The 12,664-nt window shown below is 36.3% G+C and overlaps 1 protein-coding gene across 3 annotated transcripts in view; it reads left to right on the top strand.

Annotated features, from left to right (window-relative positions):
- Nucleotides 1-8,964, top strand: part of BPM4 (BTB-POZ and MATH domain 4) — a 31,268-nt gene extending 22,304 nt beyond the window's left edge. Inside the window, exons 4-5 of one of the 3 annotated variants that reach the window (XM_010268407.3) lie at nucleotides 8,381-8,429; nucleotides 8,509-8,964. In XM_010268407.3, the coding sequence (XP_010266709.1) occupies nucleotides 8,381-8,400 (20 nt within the window). In that variant the 3' untranslated portion in view covers nucleotides 8,401-8,429; nucleotides 8,509-8,964. The remainder of the gene's footprint in view (nucleotides 1-8,380; nucleotides 8,430-8,508) is intronic. The other 2 variants (XM_088897771.1, XM_010268406.3) reach the window with 2 other exon arrangements.
- Nucleotides 8,965-12,664: the final 3,700 nt, after the last annotated feature.

Here is a 12,664-nt window from a genome sequence, read left to right on the forward strand (position 1 = left end):
AGCTGCTTTTGTAGTTTGGGGATTCTTTGTTTTCATTTTGTTTGTTTGTCTTGTCCTTCTGTAGTTGGTTTGGGTGTTACCTTAGCACCCTTTTTAGTTGTAATCAAATTTTCTTTTTTTTTTATTAATAAAATTTTAATTTTACTTAAAAAAATAATTGATCATGGAATGGGTCTGGATGGTACTGGAGATGTTCAAAATGTGGGTTCACTACTACAATTAAATTGGATTGTATTAATTACCTTGAATGGGAACAATCAACATGTATTGCTATTGGTGCACGAGGTAAATTGGGATATATTACTAGTGAAAAGAAGAGCCCAGAAGTTACTAATCCCTCTTGTCCTCGTTGAGTGCAAGAAAATTACATGGCCATGATATGGCTGTGTAATTCTATGGGATAGTTGACTCTTGACTCTTTAGCAAAACAGGGGGCTTATAGAGAGCCAACTTTTCCGGGCCTTGTTGTAACACATTATGAAGGAACAATTGTGTTTATAGATGTGAAATGAGCTAGCTAGAAATGGGCTAGCTGAAGGAAATCGAAATCGATGCGAAGAAATTTAGACTGGAAGAGACTAGATGTGAAGGATTGGAATCTTTGGGGTTCAATGAGGAAAGTTGGGCCTCAATTTCCTTGGTGGAAGATGTAGTAATCTGGTTGAAGGGCTTTATGGATGTGGCTGTTAATGTTGTGATGATACTAGAATGGAGGAATAATTTTTAGAAGGAAGGCAAGGTTTATGATGCAATGATGAAGAGAAACAAGAATGGTTGGTTTGTTTCCTTTACAAAAGGTTGGAAAATAAAAGGATGTCGAAGATTTGGGTCCAGTAGGCATTTATAGAAGGGGCTGGGCCACAATAGTAGAGGCACTATTCAATCGAGACTGAAGGTTGAGGGGGAAGGGGTGAAAAAGTGGATTCAAAAAGGCATGAAGAGGAAGAAGAGAAGATCAGTGCCACGACTATGGTTAGGTTGTTGGTGGCTTCGAAGCATTGGGAGAGGAGGTTTGTGATTGGAAGCCGATCTTGGAAGCATTGGGACCTAGATTAAAAGTCATGTTCCTATGTTCATCAAGCCTTTTGACAGTAGAAAGGAGATCGCTGTTGTCGAGGAAGAAGTAGTCAAGATGCTTACAATAGAGACTTGTGTCAGTTCGGTTTTAGTGGAACTATGGTTTCCAACTTGCAACAGTTTGAACTTCACATATGATATGATCTCATTGAGGTTTCTGGGTCTCCCTTCATTCTCTGGGTGGATCAAGTGTTAGAGAACATTGCGGATGCCATTAGAGGATGTTGGCTGATCTTGATATCCATGATCTTCTTGCTGAAAGAATTGGAATTACGAGGGTGAATCCAAAAGCCATCCCCTGATTTGTGGAGTTGCAGGTGGATGGGCTTTAGTACAGGGTATGGATTGCATCAAAAGTTGAAGCAACGCTATGGAGGAGCAACTGGGAGTCTGATGAAGATGATGACATGTTGGGTTAGAAACTAGGTGGAAGAAGAGAGGGAGTGGAGGAGTTTGAAAGAAGGGAAGAGGAATCGACTTAGATTGTGGGAAAATGGCGAATGAGGTTTGGTTGTTTCAAAGTTGTTTTAAGGAAGATGAAGGGGCGACAATAATCAAGGACAATCTAGTAATTTTGGAAGGAGGTGTTAAAATTGATATATTAGGTGGTGCAAAGATGTAACGGATGGGTGGTGTGGGCCTTGATGCTTGGGCCAAATGGGCCAAGTGGCCCAATTGGAGTTAAGCCTAGGTCAGCTAATGCACATAACTTTTCTTATGAGCATGCAACTTCTAAGGAATTGTGGTTTATGGATGGTAACTCTCTTCTATCTTCTTCCTCTTCGAGTTCTGTTTGTGCTTCTTGTTTGAACTGTGTGAAATTAGGAAGGAAAATTGCAGGGGTTTGGTCGTTTAGAGAAGGTAGACTAGTGAGGATGGATGCGACTATGCGATTGAGGGAAAAAAGTAATAGGGTTTAAATACCACACCTCAAGCTCTCTTAACGTTTTAGGGTAAAGGAAGGAGATTTGGGAGTGGGTGACTACGAAGTTTGTGTTCATTGATGACTTGAGTTATTTTAATTATTTGATGGACGAAGTAAGCTTAGAGAAGCTTGTTCCCCAAGCGCTTTTATTGATTTTTTCACTATATTAGACGGGTTTAAGGGTGGCAGTGAAATTGTTCCAGCTGAACAAAGACTATCGATTGAAGAAGTGATGGATCAACATCGTATGGTAAGGAAAATAACACTAAGAAGGGGTGAGTGGGTATTGATCAATTGGTGGAGAGACAAGTGGCAATCGGTAAGTCTCTTGGCCTTTTATGTTTTTTTTTTCGGGGGGGGGGGGAAGTGATGGTGAGGAAGGCAATTGAACACTTTGAACAAAACATGAGGTAGGAATACAACAAGAGGAAAGCATTTGGGGAAAGGAGTGAGTTTTGGAGGAAGGTGAAGGGAGGGAAGCGGAATTTATTGATGAAGAGTGAGAGGAGGTTGGATGTAGTGGTGTAGGTGAGAGGGAGAGGGTTGAGTGTTTGGATGATTTTTTTTTTTTTTTTTTTTGGTGTTAACACTCAGGCTTTGCCTAGTTTTATCAAGGATTTGTTTCAAGTTGTGGTTTTTTGGTTTTTTGGGGGAGTTTGGGACTGTAAGTCGTATTCGGGTCAGTTTTATTTTGTCTTTGGCCGCCTTGTTTCTCTTTAGTTTGGATTGGAGGTGTTGCCTTAACACCCGTCTAGGTCGTAATTGTTTTTATCTTTTAATGAATTTTCTTTTACCGTATAAAAATTCTATTCTTCCCCATATTAGCAAGAATTTCCTGTGGCAAATATATTTTTTTGATCAGCAAAAATTTCTTATTAATAACAGAGAAACAGATACAATCAGTTACAATAGTTATAGGTTGCAGTAATGCATTAACCCATTCTGCAAACACATGCAAACAGCTACAGTTCTGCCCAGTACAAGGTAGATCTATTTGCCCCCTGTTTTGCTAGGGTATCCACCATCCTATTTGCATTCCGTTTGATCCAACCAAACTGAGAGTTGAGCCTCCTTCCAAGTATGTCAATTCTTTGAAAATAAATTTGAGCTTCCAAGGTGCTGATGTGATGTTTTTAGCCCAAGAAATGACCAGTAGTGAGTCTCCTATTTCTTAATCTGTTGCTAACGAAATTTGGGATGGAGCCATAGTTGTCAAGGTGACTAGGCACTTTTCAAAGAACGCCTCGCCCAAATGCCAACTATGTTAGGCGCATGCTTAAGGGGCTGAAGCAAATATATAATATATAAGTATTTATTAAATAAAAAATAAAAAATATATAATATTTTATTGGTTGTTTTAGTTTTATAATAGAACCTATTGCATATTATCATGCTTTTGTTTTGAGCAATGTTTTAAAACACGGAGGCGTTCCACTACCTAGAGGCGTGAGGCGTAGTTCAGAACGAGGCTCCTGAACACAAGGAGGCGTAAGCCTCCTTAAGAGGAGGGGGCTAGGAGGAGGATGAAGAGGAGGCGGGGATCTCATTTTTTTCTTTATTTTTAATAAAAACCTTTTATATTGAGAAGAATAAAGATGCATAACATTAGTTTTTTTTCCTCCTCTTTTGCAAGAGCATTGGCAAAGGAATTTGCATCTCTTTTGATCCATTGTACCCTCATTTCCATGTTTTGTTTCGGCCATTTGAATTTCTTCCTATCATTATTAAAAGTCCAAATATTTGCCTCTTTACTATGTATCCACCCTACAACCAACTTGGAGTTTCCTTCTATGATTAGTTTTTGAATGTTCACACATTTTTCCCTTTGCACTTCTTCAAGCAAAGCCATAATCTCTGCTCCTAGTGAATCTCCTACACCTATTGATCCAGAATATAAAGCCAAAACTTTGCTCTCTTGATCTCTAAATACTCATATTCCAGACAAGCCAGGGTTGCCCAAGCTACTTCCATCAAAGATAAGCTCAAGGAACCCTCTTTCCGATGGATACCAAGTGGGACAATATCCTTGAATAAAACAGAATCAGCTACTTCCTTCCATCTGAAAAGGATGCCATCCATGGAACAATGGAGAAAATTTCGAAGGACTTCAACCAAGGATGCCATCCCAAGAAATTCTTGCATTCTTTACACTCGAATGACCCAGCAAATAGTAGCCTCGTACATTTCCACATAATTTTACCCCTTTTCTTTGGCCAGTAAAAGAAAGTAGACAAACATGCTTTACACATCAGTTGGGGGATTCCACCTACACTCAAACAATGAAAAGAACCATTCCCAAATACATATAACAAAAGGATGTGAGATTAACAAGTGAGAGCAAGTTTCACCATTGGCTTTACATAGGACACTGATAAGGAGATAGGCACCAATTGGATCTCTTCCTTTGGAGTAAATCACAAGTATTAATTCTTTCAAGGAAAACTTGCTACAGAAAGCACTTCCACAAGGTCCATATCTTAAAAATTTCTTGCATTCTTTTCCTCCCACATGGTCCATACCACTGCAGTCCTTGTGCACTTCCACATTAACCTTCCCCTTTTCTTTTTGGAAATTTGTTGCTGCTTTACTTCCCTCTTTCTTACAATTTATAAGACTTGATTCAATTTTAGGTAATTTATAAGACTTGATGTATTTCATGGTCTCTCAATTCACTTCTCATGCCCAAATTCCAATTGACACTAGTTGACAAAGAAAAAGAAGCAAACAATACATAGGGAAAGAGAGAGAGAGAACTGAAGGGGGTGGAGCCCCTACTTTAGATCAACAATACATAGGGAACAAATACTAAAATAAAAGAAGAAAATGAAAAAGAAAAGTAGGGGGCAGAGCCCCAGTTCTAGACCAGAAAAGTTGGTGAAAAGATAATAAAATAAAAGAAGAAATATAAAGAAGAAAAGAAGGGGCGGAGCCCCTGTTTCAGAAACCAATGATGAGAACAAAACAAAAAGCTGAAAAAATCCAAGAAATTAAGAACAAAAGAAGGGGGTGGAGCCCCTGTTCTAGACCCAGAAAATCTGGCGAAAAAATACTAAAATAAAAGAAGAATATGGAGAATAAAAGATGAGGTGGAGCCCCTGTTCCGCCCCTGTTTCAGACACCAATAATGAGAAAAAAAGCTGAAAACATGCAGGAAATTGAAGAACAAAAGAAGGGGGCGGAGCCCTTGTTTTAGTCCAATAAAATGATTCAAAAACTTGGAGAAAAGATAAAGAAGGAAGAGGAGAAAAATGGGGCGTAACTACTGTTTTTAAACCAGGAAACAGAGAACAAAACTAAAACTGATTAACTCACCTTGACTTTAGAGGACTGTGTGGGAACGATGGAGGGCTGTTGTTCTCTCCTCTTCCTCTGTTCAATTCTATTGTCAAAGTGAAACCCTCGAAGGTTAATTTTGATTTTACTTTCCTCTAAACAAAAGCATGATAACATGCAATAGGTTCTATTATAAAAACTAAAACAACCAATACAATATTATATATTATATATTTTTTATTTAATAAATATTTATACAGTATATATTTGCTTCAGCCCCTTAAGCATGCGCCTAACATAGTTGGCGTTTGGGCGAGGCGTTCTTTGAAAAAATGTTTCTTTGCACTAATTTTCTATCTATACACATAATATAAGTAGGTAGTAGTAGTGAGTCTGGCAATTACACTACTTTCATACTACAATTGATGTTTATAATTCAATAGATGCAATGGTATCATTAACCACTAAGTACATAATTGATATCCAAAAGAAATATTAACATGTAAGCACTAAGCACATATTTAATATTTAATATTTAATATAATATTAATATTATCAGAACATTCTACAACATTACTAATCTGTTTTTGAATATTTAGTTATCCTACAATCTTATCTCCAAGGTTTTTAAAGAAAAGAACCATAATGTTAACAAATTAGTACTGTGTTCACTTTCAAGTTTCAATCATTTAAGCCAAGCATGCAATTCATGAAAAATACAAAAATAAGAGAGATATAATTGTTAAATTTGAGTCTCACACACATCCAGGAACATGATGATTCAACCTAATACATGCATCATATCATCAATACATGAATACATAAACACATTCATTGATATAAACGACCAAACAGATGCTATATGGACAAGTATACTAAATTACAAAGCTAGCCTAAGTATATGCCTAACCATATCCACCAAACCAGCATAAATAAAGGCTTACATATTGGAGCTAACAAAGTAATTCTCAAATCAACAAGGAATATAGAATATTAAGTGCTCAGATGCAAAGATGCCCTATTCCATCATGCCTCCAACCATTTATAAACAAAGGGATGCCTAACAAGAAAAAGCAATTTAAAATAGGACGCACAGATAAAATGAGAAGCCTTATGAAAACACAACATGGACTGGAGACCCTGTTTTCATGTCAAGAGACTGAAACTAAGAAGTAGAGCTCTTGTTTTGCATTAAACAGTAGAGCAGAGTCCCTGTTTTCCACCCTCTTATATTTATGTAGAAAATAAGGAGAGGAGCCCTTGTTTTAACGTCTAGAAAAGGAAGAAAATGTATCAGAACCGAGCCTCTGCTTTCATGCAAAAACAAAAAAGGAAAAAATGCATAAAAAAGGGTAAAATAGAACAGGGTAGAGCCCCTGTTTGCATGCAAAAAGAAAAGAAAAAAAAATGATGCATAAAAAGAAGAAAATGCAATAGGGCAGAGCCCCTCTTTTTATGAAAAACGAAGAGGGAAAAAAATGGGCTGAAGCCCTTGCTTTCATGCAAAAGAAGTGGAGGTTTGGAGCTTCAATGGAGGAGGGTTTTGTCTCTCCAATCAGTGATTTAAAAGGCACGCTTGAGGCATGCCTAGGCGCACAGGCGAGGCACATTTAAGGGTATGCGCCTTGCCTAGGTCCTAGGCACAGCCCTCCGCTTCACTCACTCATTGAAGCTCCGAGAACCCCCCTTATTTGCTAATGTTGTTCATTCATTTATCCTGATAAAGTATCTTCTTGAAAAGCAACCGAAATTATAAAATCATTATTTTTTGTGTGAGAACTAAGAATTTAAGACCCTAACATGGACTTTTGGGCTTGCCTTGAGAGGCGTGGCACAAAGGTGGCTCATAGAATCAGCAATGTAATATGTTTTACATCACATTAGCTACTTGAAGTAATGTAATTGAGGAAAAAAGAGATTGTGGGTTTTACATTCTTGGAAATGTTTTATATGTTTGATTTTTTTTTTAATTTTCATTTGAATGTGCTTTTCATGTTATGTTTATGTATTTTAATTTTGAGATAATAGCTTTTTAAAACATTTATTTTAAATTTTAATATATATTTTTTATTTATACAACACTTATTTTTTTATTTTTTTGCATTTTTTGATTTTTTTGAATTTTCTAACATTTGTTTTTGCTTTTTTAGCTTTTTTTTGTATTTTTGTACCTTGCTTCAAAAAGGCATGTGCCTTGCCTTACGCCTTGTGCCTTGGGTACAAATTGGCCTCTGTGCCTTTTTTGTGCCTTGCTCTTTTAAAACACTGTTTCCAATCTCCCGCCAAGCATTTCCTTTGATAATAATCCTCTTTTGATCAATTAAAGAGGCTGTAAGTTAATAAAATGATGAAACTGCCCCTTAATGTAAATGTGCAGCTTTTAAAAAAGTGGAGGACTAAATGGTCTTTTTGTCTTATTTTTCCTGCTCTAATCGTTTAAATTGGTTTTGAATCATGATTTATGATATAACATAACGGTTTGATCACAAATCACACAATTTAAAAAATGATTAGTACATGTGATTTGAGTCGTTTTAGGGCTGATTCAATATGAACTGTACGATTCAAATCATGAATTGCACGATTTTTATTGTAATGAAATGATCTTTTTATTTGTTGTAAAAAAATAATACAAATTTTGTTAAAAGGGCCTTGTAGTTTTGCTAATTTCCCCACTCTTTGTTCTTGGGCAACTTTTTTCTTCTTCTCAGTTATGCATCTAGTGAATAATGTTTCTACCTTTCTCTTAATAGTAGATTTTATGAATTCTTATGTTTCAATAATGTTATTCTTAATTTGTGGTTAGCATATTTTCCTATTTCATAATTATTTGTTCTTACCCTGATAACTACATTGTTCTTTATACTTGCCCTTCGACTTTTGTTGCCATAATTTGGTTAAATGCTGTTTTTATTGAGCCAGATTCCAATAAAAATAATTCTCCAAGATAAATGGAATGGACTATGGAGCCAAAAGTGGCTTTTAGGCCTTTAACAGCTACAAGTTGGATGAACTTTTTACTGGTTGGCCATAGTCCATACAAGTTTTACAGTTACGATTTGTTGATCGCTACAGCTTATGTTTATAAAGTTTTTCATTCTTCAGGAACTTACCCGACTAATTGAAAATTCTGGAACCGAGAACGGAGCCTAAGGTTTAGATTGATTCTGTTGTTAGTTCTCCCTATGCTTGTTTCTCTGTTTCTTCATGCTCTAATTGCCACTTTGGTGCAGCTGTTGTGCGGTCGGATGGGTTCGAGTATCTCAAGGAAAATTGTCCAGCATTGCAGTCTGAGATCTTGAAGACGGTGGCCGGTTGTGAGGAAGAATGTAGCAGTGGTGGAAAGAGCCGAAGTGTGTGGGCCCAGCTCTCTGATGGTGGCGATACCAATGGCAGGAGGGTAAGGCAACGGACCTAATATGGGAAATAAAAGTACCTTGGTACTTTGTTTTTGTACAACTGATTTGATAAAAAAAAAAACAAAAACAAAAAAAAAGGAGAAAAAAAACAAGAGAAAGGAAAACGTTGCCTCCGTCTGTCAATCATTTGTGGTATGTTTCTTGGATGATGATGGTGTGATGGCAATGTACTGGATGTTGTTAAATTGTAGGTTAATAGTAGCAGCTGACAATGCAGAGATAAGCTAGCAACTCAACGTATTCATTGAACTCAGAAGCATTTGAGAAGTATCTGCTGACCGAACGTTAAAATCAACTTCTGCAAACAAGAAGGTAAATTGAACAAAACACCTGAAATCAAAACCAAGACCTTGTTCTTAAACTGTTGAATTTATTTGTAGGTTAGCCCTGGGGAATATGCGAATTATACTGTAAAAACTTGACTTCGGTCATTAGGCTATACAGGTTAATTTCGTTAATATGTTCTTCAAATTATATAGCTGAGATTGGCTTTTTTAACTATTGCTCTTTGTCGTATAAATTGTCTTGACCGGTGTAGGCTTGTGCAATGCGACACTCTCTGCCTTTTCCTCGTATAAATTGGCTTTGTTTATTTATTGCTGGGAGAAGGGTTTTATTGCTCCCCGGGGCCTGGTTATATCGGTTAACTGGGTGCTCTGCTGGTCTGCCCATCCAATCGGCAAAACTGTCACGGTACGGGTTGAGTCTTTAAACACTGGCCTTGAGAAGTTAAAATCCTGATACAAAACAAAGTATTATTGTGCCGGAGGAACATGCACCACTGAAAAGTTAGGTTCCATTCGGTTTGTAATCGGAATCGAAATCGAAAATTTTCAACAAAATTGGAACGGTATATTTCCTTCACCTGTTTGGTTCAGATTGGAATCGGCCGGAATGGATTCTCATTTCCAAGGGAGGGGAAAGAATGACCTTTTTTTCAAATGGGGGAATGCGAATTGGAATCAGATTTCAATTCTGCCCAATCAAACGGTTAAGACCATTCCAATTTGATTTCAGACCTCTATTCCCACAAACTAAATGGCCTCTTAATGCTTATATATTCAACTACTCAATTACTGCTAAAGTGCATGCATGTTATTGTCGTTTACCTAGTTGTTCGGGCATGCAGATTTGCCCTACAATGCTACCTACAACCCTACCCCACTATGGATTATGAACCATCGATGAGTCAATAGTTAGACTGTTTGGCTTTAAACTGTTCAAGAGGCCGATTCTGTTTCACATCCAAACCACTTTTTTTTTTTTTTTTTCAAAAATCGGTGAATTGGTTAGTGACCTGTCAATTTGGGTGGTCAAACCATTGAGCCGTTTGACATAGACTATGGTTTTTTATTTTAATTGTTTTTATTTTTTATTATTTTTTTAAATTGTTATGGGCTGATTTGTTTAGATTGGATAGTTGAACCATTGATTCAGAAACCGGTGGTCAAAGCAGTTCCAATTCCGGATTAGTTTTTAAAACATTTTTACCCACAATACTTTATGCCTTCACATTGGGAATATCTTGTCATTCATGGGGATATGCTCTTGATGCATGGCTATAGTGTCTTGTGGGTAGTAAATCCAAACTCATTTGGATTAGGGGTGAGCAAATGGATAGGTTCTACCTTGAACCTATATATATATATAGTGTGTGTGTGTGTCACATATTATCTACATATTATATATAAATATATATGCATTAGATAATATATGATATATTATAAATACTTATCCCCTTGTTCAGTTTTGGTTGATTGCAATCAATGTTGAGCACAATTTTGCTATCTGTGGTGTGTGGGTTGCAAATTGGCAATCTCGCAAGTTTATGCTGCTTTTGGCCCCCCAAGATCCTAAAGAATTTTACAATAAATTAACCCCTGAAATTCTAATGAATTTTGTAAGAAATTTGCCCTCAAAATTCTGACGAGTTTTATGCTGCTATTTCTCTCTTTTCCCTTTTTACAATACAGTTTAGTTCACTTCCTTGAGATTTTTATCTAAAACTCATGTGTTTAGCATGAATCATGCTTAAAGAGATTGTGACCATTATAGATTCATTGGGAAGGAACTAAGCCACTCTTAGAAATGTTCAGAGCTTGTTTTAACAAGATTAAAGGGTTATCAGAAGAGGAAAGAGCTGTTGATCTTTAAGTGGTAAAAAAACTTCTTGTTTCTCGTGAAGTAGTCGACTGCTATGACTAGGTAGTTAATAAATTCAACTCTGTCATAAGTAGGTAGTCAATTACTAATTGCAAGAGAGAATCTTTTCTTTCTAGTGGTCAATTACTATCTCTTGGTAGTCAACTACTAAGCATATCAAGTTATCAGCTATTAGACATAGTCAAATATCCCTGGTCCAATAGCCAACTACTGATCAAGGTTAGTGTAACACCAAACTGGATTGTCACAGGTAGTTGACTACTTAATGACACCATTCTCGATTATCATGGATAGTCGACTACTACCTTATAGATAATTAACTAATGACTATGTCCCACCTTAGAAACTTCAAGTAGGCGACTTCAAACATATGGGAGTCAACTCTTTATGCCTTTACACTTGGAACTTTCACACTTAAGCTCAGAGTAAAGTCTAGAAAAAGCTTTTTATTTAACCATTGGTCTCTAACATCTTGATTAAACCAAGGTCAGTCAATTAAGTCCATTTTGTACGCATTCTTGAAAATAATTACATCAAGTCCTAAAAGAAATAAACACAAGTTGGAAGCACTAGAACTTGATGCTTTCTTCTTTCCCTTCTTCTTTCTAGCTTTCTTCTTTCTTGGATAGTAATCAATTCATCAAAGAGAAGTCCACTTTGCATTTCAAATCATTGTAATTCTTCTCAAGTATTTAACAACATTTTAGCTGAACTAATGAAAATCACTTGACACAATTGCAGACTTAAGTTCAAATTGTTAGTACTTCCAACGAATTTATTATCATCAAAACATATAAGGTCAATAGCCTTCTCTCTTATTCACTCCTGCACAACAAAAGTTGGAAAAAGAAAGAAAAGAAATAATTAAATAAAAAACAATAACCCTTTTAAGATTCTCCATTTTCCTTTGTTATTCAATGAAAATGAACTTCCCACAATCCTCCTATTTATAGGCAGTTAGGAAACCCTCGAGGAGTTATAGGGGTCATCTCCTAGGCTCAACTAGGTATCCATGATAAACCTATAAGTAGTTCACCGAAAACCAAACCATAAAAGAAGATAACAGGTGGATAAGTGCTAAAATTAGCAATAACTTACTTTTAGTTGCTAATTTGTAGGCGGGTTTGATGTTCAAGTTACAAACACAACCATATTTTTTGTTTGAAGCTTCTGCTAATGCTCTTGACCAACTTATAGTTTTTTTTTAGATTTAAAAGGGAGAGAAGATGATAATTCCATCCATTTATACCAGGTTTGACCAATAAAACTTTGGAGATAGGAATTCCTCTCTCGTCTTCCAGATTTTCCTCATTTTGGTGGATCATTGATCATTGTCGGAAGTCACAATTTTTTTTTTTTTGGGTGGGGGGAGGGGGGTTCTGACCTTATAGTCATTTAGATGAGAAATCAAAAATGGAGATTATTTTTTCAATTTGTGTTCTTTTTTCATGAATTTAAAGTTTTTCCAATCCCCCATGATTCAATTATTCAATCTCATATCTACTGATTTGAATTTTCTGGTTATACACAGTTTTCTGTGGGCTAATTCCAAGGATCAAAATTTTATTACGTATCGGCCCATATCGGTCGATACGTATCGTATCGGGGCCTTTTTAATATGCCCCTACAGGGGTTGTATCAGGTCAGGCCATGGTTTAGAGGGTAGCCGAGACTTAAACCGATCTCTTTGAATCAGTTTAAAAAAAAAAAAAAATAAAACATAAAAAAAGCATCAATACACCCTACGGACATATTGGCCTATATCGATATTTAAAACCTTAGCTAATTCAATGAACAATCTTTTTTT

The sequence above is a fragment of the Nelumbo nucifera genome, chromosome 2 (genome assembly GCF_055504915.1).
Source record: "Nelumbo nucifera cultivar China Antique chromosome 2, China Antique-T2T, whole genome shotgun sequence".
Taxonomy (NCBI): Eukaryota; Viridiplantae; Streptophyta; class Magnoliopsida; order Proteales; family Nelumbonaceae; genus Nelumbo; species Nelumbo nucifera.